The 16,538-nt window shown below is 36.3% G+C and overlaps 1 protein-coding gene and 1 non-coding gene across 3 annotated transcripts in view; both read left to right on the forward strand.

Moving 5' to 3' along the window:
• The window catches only part of RASGEF1B (RasGEF domain family member 1B), a 39,007-nt gene that overhangs the window by 16,086 nt on the left and 6,383 nt on the right, over positions 1 to 16,538 (forward strand). For both annotated transcript variants that reach the window (XM_077143036.1, XM_077143035.1), the window contains exons 5-10: positions 4,701 to 4,913; positions 5,410 to 5,484; positions 6,594 to 6,689; positions 6,808 to 6,910; positions 9,779 to 9,858; positions 11,067 to 11,162. In XM_077143036.1, coding sequence (XP_076999151.1) covers positions 4,701 to 4,913; positions 5,410 to 5,484; positions 6,594 to 6,689; positions 6,808 to 6,910; positions 9,779 to 9,858; positions 11,067 to 11,162 — 663 coding nt within the window. The remainder of the gene's footprint in view (positions 1 to 4,700; positions 4,914 to 5,409; positions 5,485 to 6,593; positions 6,690 to 6,807; positions 6,911 to 9,778; positions 9,859 to 11,066; positions 11,163 to 16,538) is intronic.
• Positions 12,067 to 12,172, forward strand: LOC143668610 (U6 spliceosomal RNA). The gene has a single exon (XR_013168479.1). It is a non-coding gene; the product is annotated as a U6 spliceosomal RNA (small nuclear RNA).

A 16,538-nucleotide genomic window follows, 5' to 3' on the forward strand; every position in this document is an offset into this window, starting at 1 on the left:
ACATTTTGCAGCTGCTTGAGCTCAATGTGCTTTGGCAAGCCCCCTAAATTCCTTGCTCCTTGATTTTCTCATCTCTATAAATCATAGAAATAACTGTCTTGTGTCACTGTCCCTTTCAGCTCTAAAATTGGGTGATGGATGCTCTTTGCCCATTTCTTTGCTCGGCAGGCTTCTTATCTGTCATGTGTTTAAGTGCTCTCCTCAGACAGGGCTTCCCTCTCCACCCCACCCTGCCCCCTCCCCATTATTTGCTTTCACTACTAGTATCCTGTTTCCTTCATAGCACTTTTGTGATTATTAATTTTTGCTTGTTTATTGTTTGTTTCCTCCCACTAGACTTTATGCTCTGCCCTCTTTGTTCACCATAGAATTTCTAACTCCTAGTTTAGTGCCTAGAATTTAATAGGTACTCAGTAGTGCTTAAATGAATGAATGAATGGACAAATGAACCAAGCAATTACTGGAATAAAAAATAATGATATCTCTACACTGGAAAGAGTGCAGGCTTGGGGTGGGACATGTTGCTTCTTGCCTGGGACCTTGGGGTTTTTTTTTTTTTGGCAGTCAGTGAATCCAGGTGTGCCCTACAAATAATTTAGTCAGGTTCTGGATTTGCTAGGGCAGTTCCAAATAATTTGGCTTAATGTGTCTCCTTCCTGGGATTTTGCCCAAATTGAAGTGGTTTTTTAGGACTTGCCTGCAAGAAACGTGAAATGAAACTATGATTGAATTACATGACAAATGCGTATGTTGGATAGAATGTAATTTTCTCTTCCTTAGGGCTGGTCTTTATAATAAGAACTTCTGTCTTTATTTGCTAGGTAATTATTGTCACTGGCATTTGAAGTTATAAAAAAGAATAAGTACATATTTAGTAATTTATGATTCAGTGAGGAATCATGCTTAACAACAGCAAGCTTGGATTCTCTAATGGAATCAAATGGCAGCAGGAAACTTTAAGATATGTACATACGTTCTCATGCATTCACTGCCCATCCCCCCATCTCGCTTTCCTTTCTGTCTCTCCCTGTCTCTCTTTCACACACACACAGGTTCTTTATTTGAATGGCTTTTCCCCCTCTATCTTAATGTGTACATTTATCCCCTATATTTTGCTGCTCGTTTTGCTCACTAACACCCTCTTCAGAGTTGAATCCTTGAGAGTACCTTCCTCTGGCTTTTTCCTAAAAAAGTGTTTTTAAGTGCAGTGTAAAAATCTCTCACCAGATATACCAATTAGTAGAGCATTGGTGCTCAAACCTTGCTGCATATTGGAATCACCTGGGGAGCATTTACAACCTGATAAGTTCTTCTGCACCCCAGACCAATAAAACCAGACTCTCTAGGAGAGGGATCCAGGCTTCAGGCTCACAGGTGGTATCATCAGATGGTCACCTGAGAAGGGGTGGTAATTTGGTAATTGTTTTTTTTTTTTTTTTTTTGCATGGGCAGGCACTGGGAATCGAGCTCTGGTCTCAGGCATGGCAGGTGAGAACTCTGCCACTGAGCCACCGTGGTAATTTTTGATTAAAGTGTTGCCATTGTGGATCTTGAGAAGGGAGGAGGATGCACAATGTAAGAATGACCATGTGCTTGTAGAAGCTGGTAGAACATAGAGTAATAGATAATATTTTTAAATGAGTTGTTTGAGTAGAACTTTCATATGCATTTCTCATAGTTAGGTTATTTAAGAACCTTTCTATTCTGTGGGAAAGTTTTTTAAAAAATTGCTTTTTTTTTTTTCCCAGCTTGGGCAGGCACCGGGACTCGAACCCAGGTCTCTGGCATGGCAGGTGAGAACTCTGCCAATGAGCCACCGTTGCCTGCCTCATTAGCTGTTTTTTAATAAAGTAATTAAGTCAAAAATGCATTCTCTTTGTTTAAAATAATTTAAAAATAATTCACACAAGCAAAAGGTGCTCAGAACTTCCTCCCATCCTACTTCTCTCTTTAGAAGTAACAACTGCTGTCAGTTTTGTGTGCATTTTGCCTGACCTCCTTCTAACTAGATATGGATTTGTGCACAAATCTGCACATCCATAAGAGGAGCATGTGTAGTTTTGTATGTCTGTGTTTGTGTTTACCTATTGCTGTTCATCCTCCTTTATTTACTCAGGAATATCCTAGATACCATTCTATGCAATTGCATAAAGCTGTATCCTCTTTAAGCATCTAGACAGTAGTCAAGTATATTATTGAGCCATGTTGGGTATTTTTTTCTTTTTTAAAACTATTCTGTTGGATACAAACAACTAATTTATTTTTTGTGGAAAAAAATTCAGGAATATTCTCAGACGGACTTTTGGCATAGGAGAAAAGTCCTTTATCCACATCAAACTATGTTTAATAATATAGTAACATAATGAGGGTTGTGGGTTGCTTTGGTAAATAACACTTTAATAACAGAAACCTCAACTTCATAAAATGTATTTTCTGCTCTGTATGATATGTGCTGTAACTAATATACCTCCAAGAAAGTGTTTAATTAACTATTATGAGTAATGCACTAGGAAATATTTGCATAGTTTCTAGGGCGAATATCTAACTCTCGTATAGTCATGTATTATGATATTTGGGAGAGGGGACTGAAGAAGACATTTAAATTTATGGATTTCTTAATGTAACTTAAGGTTATGAAACTAGAATTCAAGGAATAGGGAAGAGAGATTTAAATAGGCTTTAGACTTTCAACAGCTTGGAATTCCAAAGAAAGAGATATTTTCCTTGAGTGGTGAGAGAATTACCAAATAAATAGCTTTTTCTAAACTTACAATCTTAATGCTGTGTGACTAATTTTTCAATGGTATAACTTTTGAGGCACATCGGTATTCCATTGATGGTTCTAAAGTGGTCTTTGAATATAGAGAAAAAACAAAGGTCATTGTCTAATAGACCAGGTTAAAGAATTCAGTGGCGTGTAAACCAAACAAGTGGAGAAGAAGAAAAGAAAAGAAAATGCCTTTTTTTTTTTACTTGACTATATGAGAAATGATCATTTCTGAATATGGTTATAATTTTCCTTGGCTCATGTATGCAAATATCTATTCCTTTTGGAGTTTTGGTGATTCTTTCGTTTCCTTGGCTGCTCAAGTGTATACCACTGCAATGGGTTGGCTTAAACAATGGGAATTTATTAGCACATGGTTTTGAGGTTAGGAAAAATTCCAAATGAGGGCATCATCAGAGCAATGCTTTCTTATGGAAGACTGCTGTTCTTGGGCTCCCTGCTGGTGTTACTTGGCCCTCGGGGCCTCCTCTGGGACATGGAACACGCATGGCAGCCTCTCCTGGTTTCTCCTTCTTCCCAATTCTTTTGACCTTCAGCCTCTTGCTTCCTATGGCTTTTTCTCTATCTGAATTTCATTCTGCTTATAAAGGATGCCAGTAATGGGATTAAAGCCTATCTTCGTTGAGTGGAGCCACACCTTAATTTAAGTAACCTCATCAAAAGATCCTACTTACTGTGGTTTTACACCCACAGGAGTGGATTCAGTTTAAGAGCATGTTTTTTTCTGGGGTACTTAGCTCCAAACTACCATAGTAATATGCTCTAGTAATCCAAATTACCTCTATAAATATTTTGGTTTTTTATATTTGTAGGCAAGATGCCATTAATTTTCAAATGATTAATCTCAGAAACTATTATAGTGCTTTTTAAGGAGCTAATTAGGGACTGAAGCATAATACAGGCCTTCACATCTGTGATTTCACTGGAACAGTCCTTCACTGGAGTGGTTTGCCTAATGACCATGTTGTCATTGAATCCGCCTGTTTTCCTTTGTCTAATGCGGGCATCATAATTTACCTAGAGGGTGATTTGTTAGTAATTGATTATGAAGTCATTTCTTTGACTTAAGAAATCCTTTAAAAGTTAAGAGGTTGACTTTTATCCATAATATGTGCATCACGTGTTAAACCAGTTTCTCTTAAGAGTTGTGGCTGAAGCATAATGAAATTGCCAACAAGGTGGCAGCTGGTAGTAGCATTACTGGAAGCATTGCCATGTGGAGGGGTTCAGTCGTGAACACTAGTACTGACTCATGAACTCAAAAGAAATGGACATGGGCCAAATGAAATCAGATCAAAAAACAAAAAAAAGATGAATTCCACTTTTTTGTGTGTGATAACCTGTGTTAAATGTGGAAGTCAGGGTGGAGTCGGTTGGGGGGTGAAGGGGAAGTTCTAGTATATTTCTGCCAGGTAGCTGCAGCTGGTATGACACCAACTATCAATAAGGTGTCCTAGACTGATGAGGTTGAGGATGGTAGGTAATCAAGAAGGGGATCCTAAATAAACTATGAAGAAAAGGGTGCTCTGACTTGAGATTGATTCATTATAACCCACCCAAAGTAAACTGGTACCCATTGCTCCATCAGCCCAGGAAACATTTAATTGTCTGAGGTTCCTATTACACTGGATTTCCTCAGTAGGTAATATGAAACTTCGCATACTGTTTTCATGGTCCGAACTGACTTGTGCCTTAAAGAGCATCCAGAGAAAAGAAAGAAACCATACAAGCCTGAAGAGATACTTTCTAAGTCTCTTTAAAATGTAGGGCTGGGTAGAATCCTCACACCTGCCCTCCACCAAGATGGTTCCCTTACATCAAGTTAAATTGTTTATGGCATAGTCTCTGTCTGAATTTGCATAGTTGTGAAAACATGTGGTGTACATTTCAGTCCTTTGCTTATCCCCTGCAGACATACCGGAAGAATGTCCAACAGATGATCCAGTGTCTGATCCGCAAACTTGCTACGCTCAGCCAGTACGAGGAAGTCCTGGCAAAAATCAGTGCCACGTCCACAGACCGGCTTACGGTTCTCAAGAACAAGCCACAGTCTATACAGAGGGACATCATTACAGTCTGCAGTGACCCTTACACGCTGGCCCAACAGCTTACTCACATAGAGCTGGTAAGACTGTTATCATCCTCGCCCTTTACAGTCACAGATTTGGTTTGCTTTGGCAACCAGACAAGGCACTTTTCCATAGTAATGTCACAGGGAGAGGTTAGAATAATCCAGATGGGAAATAATGTACAATGTGGTTGGAACATGTTTTGTTTAAACATGTGAATGTGAAAGCTGCTGATATTCTGAGAAGTCACTTTAAAACAAATACAATGCAAGACTGCAGAAATGTCCTGAAGAGCAAAGAGTTTTTTTGACTTTTCTCATCAGCCCACTCTAACTCACACTCAGCTTTCACGAGCTTATGGAGCCTTGACTGAAACATAAAATTGCCTTTGGTTGGATCTTTCTTTAAGGCAGTGTGAAAGTATTTAGGTTGAAGGTTTTTCAAACTGCATAAAAAATGAGGATGGTGCCAGAAATCATAGAGAATGTTGACCTTCCATTTCTTCTCATTCTCTTTAATATTGTTGACCTGCTTTTCAAATTTGCGTTTCAGGAGAGGCTCAATTACATTGGACCGGAAGAATTTGTTCAGGCATTTGTTCAGAAGGACCCATTGGACAATGACAAGGTAAAATCCATCAGCCCACCTGGTGGTCAGCCGTGGACTTGGAGATGGAATCCCTTAGTCTTTGATAGTGGCACAAGGGACGGAAGTTGAAACTATCCTGTTCTAGGTTTTAAAACCAAGACATGATTTATTTTTTATTTTTGTTTTTTTTGCTTCTTACTCGAATTAACCATGTCTGATTCATAGTTATTTTTCTTGATCTGAGTCCACCAGTGCCCTTACAATAGTCTTACGACATCACCACCTTTAAGCGTCTTCTTCCTTCTTATTGGAAAGCTTAATAAGCCCTTTACAAGTATAAGTAGATGCGAGCATTTGTGGTGATGAAGGTAGGAGATAAAAGCATAATGGTTTTAGCAGATTAAGTCAGAAAGGAAATATGAAAGAGTGCTTTGCTCATGATTCAACAATAACAGGGGCAATAAAAACAGGATAGGCAACCAGCTTGTTGAGGAAGGGTCTTTTGTGCTTTGCCTCTTATTTTAAGATGAATCTCTCACAGCAGGTTTATTAGCTGGGTGAAGGGCGTTGGCTATAGTGACAGTGACACCGCAGAAGAAACCTTTTTTTCCGGTGACCTCTAGGAGCTTTTGAAATGTTAGGCAAAGACTTGATCATCTACTGATGAAAGTCTGCATCTGGGAATAGGGACAACAGCTGTTTTCCGGCCTTAGAGTAGTTTCCCTCAGTACAGGAAGTGAAGAATACATTTTTTTTTTGTAAGCAAAGGCTGGTGGGCTTTTGCTTTGTTTTTCTTTTGAAAGGAAGGAAAGAGGGGTTAATTAACCTGTTTGAGCCTGGTCTTGGACTCCAAGATGAGGTTAACGTATTTTGCATTTGAATTACGTTATCACTGACCCTACTACACATTATTTCTTCCTTTCAGTGGGTTTCACTCGACCAAGAGATTTTATATGTATTTAATGAGAATTAAGTTGGTGATTCACTCACTGGTTAGTGCTCTCTCTCTCACTCTCTTTTTTTGTTCTTCCCTATCATAGGAAGCTTTCCTAATTTGCAGACTGAGAATTAAGGCCCATATCTAACAAACTGAGAGCCTATTACATTTATTTTCTCCAATTCATCTGCTCACATTGCTTTCTCTGTAGAGTTGCTATGGTGAACGGAAGAAAACACGCAATTTAGAAGCTTATGTGGAATGGTTTAATCGCCTCAGCTACTTGGTCGCTACAGAAATCTGCATGGTGAGAAAATGAATTTACTCAGTCTCTTAAAATGCAATACTAATTTTTCCATACTTATTTCATAGCTGTTGGTCCTACACGTTAGATAACTGACTTCTGTTGTTTTTTTTCTTCACAGCCTGTAAAGAAGAAACATCGAGCACGAATGATTGAATATTTCATTGATGTGGCTCGGGAGTGTTTTAACATCGGCAACTTTAATTCCTTGATGGCGATAATCTGTGAGTATTCTCTGAAAGATACATGTCCTTTATTTCTATAGGTGTTATAAATGTATCCACTGAAAATTTGTAAAGTAGTATAGTTTCATTAATGAAAACTATACTTTTAATATTTGAACTATGTCAGAACACTCCAAATATGCAAGCATATGTAATCTTTTAATTGTACAAGAATTCATAGAATACTTTAGACCATTTATCATCATCTGGATTTTTATCTATAAAAGCTCCTAAGCAAGTTTTTTGTCCAAATAAAGGGTTTTAAAAAGTGTTTGGGCAGCTTGTATATCAAGCATCATAGAAATACCTGATTTGAGATTAAATTCTGAGTCCATCAGCATGGACAATAGGGTGGCTACATTAGACTGGAACATTTTTTAACTCCCCATGCTCTTATAATATTCCCTAGTATACAGATTTACTCCTCTTCTGCACTGTGGTGATTTTTCTTCCTTTTTTTTTTTTTTTCGCATGGGCGGGCACTGGGAATCGAACCCAGGTCTCCAGCATGGCAGACGAGAACTCTGCCTGCTGAGCCACCATGGCCTGCCCGACTGTGGTGATTTTAATACCATTGGCCATATTTCTTTCCTTTCATTTTATAAACTCAGTGCATGGAGAGACAGTATGTCATGTTTTTTCCCAAGTGTCCCTGTTGTCTTGCCATAATTATTGACAGTGACTCTTTCATTAGAAAGTTCCCTGGTTTATATGAGAAATTATATGGTTGTCCTACACATTGTAGATATGTAAGTATGTATTTAAATAAAAGGATAAATTAAAAAGTCAGGGTCAATTTGAAGCCAGAAAATTTTCCAAATTTAATCCAATAATCTTTCCCCATATCATTTCCCCTTTGTTTCCCTCATAAAAACACTGGCAAAGTTTGAGCTCTTTATTTATATGGCTCACTCCATGAAAATAGTGGACAGAAAAGTCATCTTGATCAGGGACCTGAAAGATTCACAGTCTAGGTAAATAGAAGATTGCTTAATTTTCCTCTTACACCAATAAGAAAATGTCAAGGCAAGTCATAGCCTGGGAGAAAATATTTGTTATACATGTAGCTGACAAAAAAACATGTATCCAGAATATATTAAAATCCTTGCAAATCAAAAATAAAAAGACAAATAACCCAATGAAAAAAATAGGCAAAAGACTTAAACAGACCTTTCACAAAAGAAGATATACTAATGGATGATGAGTGTATTCAGAAGTGCTCCACATCTATAACCATCAGGGAAACACAAATTAAAACCACAGTGAAATGCCATTTCACACACTATGATGACCAGAATTAAAAAGGCTGAATGTATCACATATTAGTGAGGATGTAGAGCAAGTGGACTGCTCATGCATTATTGGTGGGAGTGTAAAATGGTACTACTATGTTAGAAAACTGGTTTGCAGTTTCTTATAAACATATGCATAGGGTATAATGCAGAAATTCTACACATAGCTATTTGTCTGACAGAAATGCAAACATATTCACAGATAGACTTGTACAAAAATGTATATAAAAAGCTTTATTCGTAATATCTGAAATCTGAAAATAGCCCAAATGTCTGTCTATAGCTGAATGGCTGTACAAATTATGGTACAGTCATACAATGAAATACTGTTCTGCAATAAAAATGAGCTGCTGATACATATAAATAGCATATTTGAATTTCAAAGTAATTATGTTGAGCAAAAGAAGCCAGATGAAAAGAGTATATACAGTATGATTCCATATATATGAAATTCTACAACAGACAAATCTATAATCTGTGATGGTAGAAAATCACTGTTCTGATTTTTATGGACAGTGGCAATTGACCACGAGTTCTATATTTTGATCTGGATCGACTGTAAGTTCTATATTTTGATCTGAGGCAGTGGTACATGGATTTATACACATCTTACAAAATTCTCCAGTTGTATACTTAAAATCTGTGTATTGCCCTGTTTATAAATTTTACCTCAATTAAATAAAAAAGGAACATCCTACTGGTCCTTAAAATGTGAATGTTAGTGGAATGAAATTAATATATGGAATCACTAGGGCTAGTGAGGACTCTTTTCTATATAAACAACCACTGTAAAGTCTAGAGATACTTGCCATCTTATTGATTAAGCACTTTTCTAAGAAGCTGCTATATATACATAAAGCATCATTTAGGAAGCAGCACGGTATGTTAGAATGTGGATTTTGAAGTGGGGTCAGTATGAGCTACCATCTCTGCTACTCACTAACTGGATGACCTTGGGGAAATTTATTACCCCTGGAGTTCCAGCTTATTGTAGGAATGTTGAGGGTATATATATATGTGCAAAGCACTCAATGACATGTTAAGCTCCAGGTCAGGGGTTGGCAGAATACACACTGTTGCCCAGATTTGGCCCACCACCAATCTTTTTATATCCAATGAGTTAAGAATGCTTTTTATGTTCTTAAGTGATTGAGAAAAGAAACCTAAAGGAGGATAATAATTTATAACGTGTGAACATAATATAAAACTCAAATTTCAGAATCCATAAATAAAGTTTTGTTGGAACACAGCCATGCTCATTTATTTACATAGAATCTATGGCAGCTTTGTGCTAACAATGGCAGTATTGACTGGTTGCAGCATTGATTGCATGGCTTGTAAAGCCTATGGTATTTATCATCTGGTCCTGTATGGAAAAACTTTGCCAATCTCTGCTCAGAGTGATTGGTAGCAGTTATGTTGTTTGCAGGCTTAGGGAAGATTTACAAGAAAACTTGCCAGAAAAGAGTTTATAGCTTGCTAGTAATTTGCAGAACTCTTACATTTTTTAGGAGTATAAGTTAGAATGGCTATTCTTATTTCTTTATTTTAATTTTCATTTCTTCCCCTCCATAAGCTGGAATGAATATGAGCCCGGTCTCTCGACTAAAGAAAACTTGGGCCAAAGTGAAGACTGCAAAGTTTGACATTCTTGAGGTATGTGAAACTGATGTTTTGCTGTTAAAGTAATGTTTTACACCTGGAAAGTGAAATTTTTTTATGTGATCTTGATTCATGGTTGGACTACAGAGAAAAAGGCCATCTATCTTTGCAGACCTGTAGTATGAAAAGATGGATTAGAATTGGAGAAGGAGGAAATAAATCAGGTTATAGATGAGATGTTTATGCATAGAGATTTCCATTTGGGGAAAACTTCCATTTATGTGGCGCTTGTTCAAGAATATATATAAACATCTTTATTCATAATATCCCAAAACTGGAAACAACCCAATGCCCATATACAGGTGAATGGCTCAAATTGTTGTCACCACTTTGATAAATGGTGACTTGTTGGTCAGATTACATTGTTTGCCAGGATAGAATTTGTGTCCTCAACAATTAAGAATTTTACTTCATCATAGGCCTACTAGCTTTACTTATATACATGTTCCTAGAGGCCGGTCACCCTCATTCCCAGCAAAATGTTCACTCACCACTCTCTCAAAAAGTTTAGCCAACCTGTGAAAAAGTCTTTCCAATATAATTTTTAGGGCAGTAAGAGTTATACAAAAGGGCATTTGCATTTAAATCATATTTATGTCACTATTACCTTAGTGTGCTGGTACTTTGTATCTACTATGTTGAGATATAATAAGAAAGGGTTCTTTCCCAAGTTTCCCCTCAAATTAGGAATTTCTATTAGATGTGTTATATGATACTTTATTCATATTATCTAGTAAATGTATTTCCTTCTTACAAGGTAGTAATACTTTAACAATTGGTGAATGATTTGCTACCATGTGCAAAGATCAAGTTCACTACAGAGTGTTGGATCACTGTACGTGGCTAACCATAAACTAGTGTACTGACCTTTAAATGAAGCCAGTAAATTTTTCTAGTGCTAGTGTTTGTTATTAGTTTTAGATCTAATCTCAGTAGCTATCCTGGATGGAATTTGGTCTAGCTTTAACATTATTAAAGACACAAGCTTGTAAAAATAAATCAGACATCAAAAATGGAAAAAAAATTGTGTTTTAAGGTGTTTCATGCATGAGTATTTATGAGAGAGATAAATCATATCCCTAATGAGTTTCCTAACTTATTTTGAATTTTTATATATCATTAGCAATGTGATCATAAAAGTATGATTAAACTCCCTGTGGGTGAGAAGTAAGTCGTTAATACTCTCTGTCTTTTGCCTATAGCATCAGATGGACCCTTCAAGCAATTTCTATAATTACCGAACAGCTCTTCGTGGGGCAGCACAAAGGTCTTTAACTGCTCATAGTAGCAGAGAGAAGGTAGATACTTAAAATAGCATGACTCATGCTACAGTTGACATGTTTTGCACTGAAAAGCAATGTGGGGTGCTGCAAAGCTTCTTTTACCTGTTCAGATCTAAGAATAAAAGTTGGTATACTGTTAGTGCACTGTAGAAATGTTATTACTTGCCACATGGGGGAGGAGTGCAAAAGCAAAGTTGCACTGTGAAAAGGAAAAGGTCTCTTGGTATAGAACTTTGCAAATACATACATTGCATTATTTAACTGATTATTTTGTAGTGTGTCTTCATTGTGTTTCAAGCAATAATTAAGTCATATTTTATGATGACTAATAGCATTAGAGAATAATTGACTTAGTGGAAAATAGACATTTAAGCTCTGCACAAGATAGCTGATTTGATGTAACCTTTTCTCTTAAAATAATTTACTTACCTCCCACGGTTAAGTCATTTATTTTCAGAAACTAGGTTAGTTGCTGTAGCATTAAGTCTCCTGTTACTAATTGGATATGTGGGTGGCAGAAAAAGTATGAGGATGATGACTAAGAAGTTAATGATCCTTACTCTATCTACCCCACCCTTAAACAATTTAATACATCCTGAAGCTACCATATTCCTGACTCGGGGGCTCCTTCTTTGGCATAATTCTGTGTTGTATTTCCTGTGGAGAAAGTATACATTTTTTGGCATTTGAAGATCAGGTTATTTGAAAAGTAAATACCTGGTTATGGAAAGTGGGCTAATGAAGGTTGTTGTATGTTCTCTATTGTATGTTTAGATTCTGTCCATTTTTTAAGTTAGACTGTATCTTCCACAAATAAAAAAAGGTAACAATCATTTCAGGGTACATCAGTCATTCCCCCTGTCCCAAGAAAAAGCTTTATCCTTAGTTATCTGTAATAAAAATCTAAAATGAAAACACTGTACTTGGTTTGGGAGCATAGATATTAAAATTGAAACAACACAGAGAAGTGAGCATGACCCCTCTGCAAGGGTGATGCACAAATTCATGAAGCATTCCGTATTTAAAAAACAAACCAAAACCAAAACCAAAACAAACGCAAAAAGGAATCCCACCTTTTAAAAATGCTGAATTAGTTCCTAACAAAATCCAGAAGAACAGTGTTGATAGCATTTGAGAGATACTGTAAATACATTAAATTTTTCTCTGCATATGAAGAAATTTACAAGCTCAGAGAGGGGATGAAGTCTAAGTAACTATTTTGCTGTAATCCAGCAGTTTACCAGTTTTTATATAGTACTTGTCAGATCTCAGTGTTCCTGTGACTAGGTTGAGAAAAGACCTAATCTGAGATCTTTAAGCATCAGAAAAATCAGCACAAGATCCCAGCACCCTGGAGTGGGACAGTACATTGGAGGCCACACGTGTCATCTGGTCTACCTCTCTCTCTCTCTCTCTGTCTCTCTCCTGAGTGTGAAGATACCTCTCCGGGGCCCCCCGAGTGAGTGGGGGCTCTGCTTCAGCACGGAGGCCTCGTAGTCCTACCTGTCAGCAGGCTTTGAACAAACTAATTCTGAAGTCAAGCTCCCCAAAAACAGCTCCCTGAATATTGTACTTGTGAGAAACTAGCAGGGTTTCCCAGAAAAAGTCCAAAGTATCTCACCTTTATATAAATTACTAAATTCTGCTGCTTTAGCTTTATTTTTTCACTCAGTTCTCCATGATTCATATGAATTGTACTCTGTAGTTCATAAAACAAATGAAATTACCACCATTTAAACATTTATACAATTTCTTTTTCTCAATTGATCTCAGCGGCCAAGAATGAAAACATTTCTGGACAAAATTGATCTTTAATTCAAGAAAATTGGGATTTCTTTTCCTTTTTTAAGGCATGAGGAAACTCTGTTTCAAAATGATTTCCTGTTTTAAAATATCCCCGGCAACATTGCTAGAGTAAAAAAATCTTAAATATTGTTCTGAATCCCAAATTTATGTGATCGAAATGAAATATTTCATCTAGGTACAATAATATAGAACAAATCAAATTTTCCTTCTGCGGCACAGTAGCTCTTAAAATACCTTTAAATAGCTCAGTTTCCCTATGGTTACTTGTGTTGCCAGGTCTTTAACCATTCCGTGTATGATTACATGGTTTTTAATCCTTTTGCCATTCTGATCCTGTTTCTGTGAATGCATTCCACTCATAAGCATTCATTTCTAGATGTGGAACTGTTAATATATTTAAAATACAGTTGCTCAGTCTCTGAATTAGGAATATTTTGAGAGGAAATTGGAAAGCATTAATACTTGAGAAGTTCTCCCACTAAACACATCCATCAGTAAGACTTTCTAGAAACTAAATTTTTACCCTCTCCCACTTGTAACCTGCACATATCACCTTAGATCATGGAAATCCAAAATCCTTACAATCTCCTGGTTTTTACAGTGTTATGTTTGTATAGGCATTACAATCTGATGGGAATTGTCCATGAGTAAATGAGGAGTTGAAGAAGCCTGTGAGACTTCTTTCTTGAATACGAGCATAAAGAGAAGAGAAGTGCAGTATGCTAAGTGAGATTATTTGCATGCCTGTTTTCTTGGAAAACTAATCCAAATAATCAATACTCCAGCACCTTGCAGGCACCCGTGAATGCAAAATTCCCATAAATTAAAATCTCTGCTACCCAGTTTATAATCCCATTAGAAGCACATGGCGGAAGTTTATGAAGTATTTTTTTTTTTTAATTAAAAAAAGAATTAACAAAACAATTAGAAATCATTCCAATCTACATGTACAATCAGTAATTCTTAATAACATCACATAGTTGTATATTCATCATTTCTTAGTACATTTGCATCGATTCAGAAAAAGAAACAAAAAGACAACAGAATAAGAATTAAAACAATAATAGAAAGAAAAAAAAAACAAAAACAAAAAACCTATACCTCACATGCAGCTTCATTCAGTGTTCCAACATAATTGCATTACAATTGGGTAGTATTGTGCTGTCCATTTCTGAGTTTTTATATCCAGTCCCATTGTACAGTCTGTATCCCTTCATCTCCAATTATCCCTTCTCTCTTTTTTTTTTTTAATTAACGGAAAAAAAGAAATTAACCCAACATTTAGAGATCATACCATTCTACACATGCAATCATTAATTCTTAACATCATCACATAGATGCATGATCATCATTTCTTAGTACATTTGCATTGGTTTAGAAGAACTAGCAACATAACCGAAAAAGATATAGAATGTTAATATAGAGAAAAAAATAAAAGTAATAATAGTAAAATCAAAACAAAACAAAACAAAAACCTATAGCTCAGATGCAGCTTCATTCAGTGTTTTAACATGATTACTTTACAATTAGGTATTATTGTGCTGTCCATTTTTGAGTTTTTGTATCTAGTCCTGTTGCACAGTCTGTATCCCTTCAGTTTCAATTACCCATTGTCTTACCCTGTTTCTAACTCCTGCTGAACTCTGTTACCAATGACATATTTCAAGTTTATTCTCGAATGTCCGTTCACATCAGTGGGACCATACAGTATTTGTCCTTTAGTTTTTGGCTGGATTCACTCAGCATAATATTCTCTAGGTCCATCCATGTTATTACATGGTTCATAAGTTTATCTTGTCTTAAAGCTGCATAATATTCCATCGTATGTATATACCACAGTTTGTTTAGCCACTCTTCTGTTGATGGAGATTTTGGCTGTTTCCATCTCTTTGCAATTGTAAATAATGCTGCTATAAACATTGGTGTGCAAATGTCCGTTTGTGTCTTTGCCCTTAAGTCCTTTGAGTAGATACCTAGCAATGGTATTGCTGGGTCGTATGGCAATTCTATATTCAGCTTTTTGAGGAACCGCCAAACTGCCTTCCAAGTGGTTGCACCCTTTGACATTCCCACCAACAGTGGATAAGTGTGCCTCTTTCTCCGCATCCTCTCCAGCACTTGTCATTTTCTGTTTTGTTGATAATGGCCATTCTGGTGGGTGTGAGATGATATCTCATTGTGGTTTTGATTTGCATTTCTCTAATGGCCTATGAAGTATTTTTAAATATCTATATGAGATAGCAAATAGCTCTTCTTAAATTTCACAGCCCAGCACTACAAAATAGAGCATAAAAATAAAGCTCTTGCTTAAAAGCTATTCAAATATTGCACCTCGATTATCGTTTTATTCTCAGTTCCTTGGGACTGACTTATGATGATGTTTCCTTAATTTCAGTGTATCAGTGACATCTGTCCCCTTGAATGGGGCCTAGTCGCATTTTGGGAGTACTTACAATGAGGTCAAAACTGTACTATTTACATTTCACTACAATTCAATGAAGTAGTTACTACTACTCCCATTTTAGGTGAGGAAACCAGGTTTCTGACTATGTTAGGTTTATACAAGGATTGGTGAACTTTTCCTATAAAGGGTCAGATAATAAATTTTAGATGTTCTGGGCTGCAGGGTCTCCACTGCAACCACTCAAATCTGAAGTAGTAGCACAAAATCATACATAGATGATTTGTGAATATATGACTGTGGTTGTGTTCTCATCTCTATGACTACTGTAATTTGAATTTCATTTAATTTTCATGCATCATGTAATATTGTTCTTTATAATTTCTTTTCTAGCCCCTTAAAATGTAAAAACTTTTTTTGTGTGTAAAAAATAGATGGTGGCCTGTAGTAGACCCACATGCTGCAGTTTGCCAGCTCCTGGCTTATACCATTAGTAAATTGTGGAGCTGTATTTTAAACTGATGTCTGACAGATTCTAAAGCCCAGCACTAACTCTCAGTCTTTCAAAGAGGCAAGGAGTTCAGAGTACTTTTATCATTGTTACTAAGACTGTTTAGTTCTAAAATGATAGAGAAATATCCTTTAAAATTTAAAGAGAAAGCAAAAGTAGATGAGGTCAGGATATATTTACTAATTCAGCTTTAAAGATATCCACAGACAACACAGATGATTGCAAAATGAAGATCTTCCTTTATTTTCAGGTATCAGTGAAATAAAAACGAATCGATACTTTTTTAAAAAAATGACTTTAGAGAAAATGGGAAGTTCTTTCTAGAAATGAATTGATTTTTAATATTTTTGCATGTGAGCCAGAAAGTTTTTTTTTCCAAACTTCCTATTCACCATACAAATCAAGCTTAGGAAAACTTCAAAAACCCAATCTGGGGAAACAAGATAGACCCACAAATTGTCATTAGTATATTACTTGCGTTGTAGTAAACTAAGCATCTTTAAAGACATGTTGGCATTTGATAGAAAGTAGAAATGGCTATATGCAAGGTTTGTTCTTGGTTCAGTAGGGCTTAATGCTTATTATTTTAGGTTATTTAATTAAATACCACCTCATCAAGCCAAAGCTGTGAGGCAGGAAAGTATTGCTAAAGAAGATTCATTAATTTTAATTT

The sequence above is a fragment of the Tamandua tetradactyla genome, chromosome 24 (genome assembly GCF_023851605.1).
Source record: "Tamandua tetradactyla isolate mTamTet1 chromosome 24, mTamTet1.pri, whole genome shotgun sequence".
Lineage (NCBI taxonomy): Eukaryota > Metazoa > Chordata > Mammalia > Pilosa > Myrmecophagidae > Tamandua > Tamandua tetradactyla.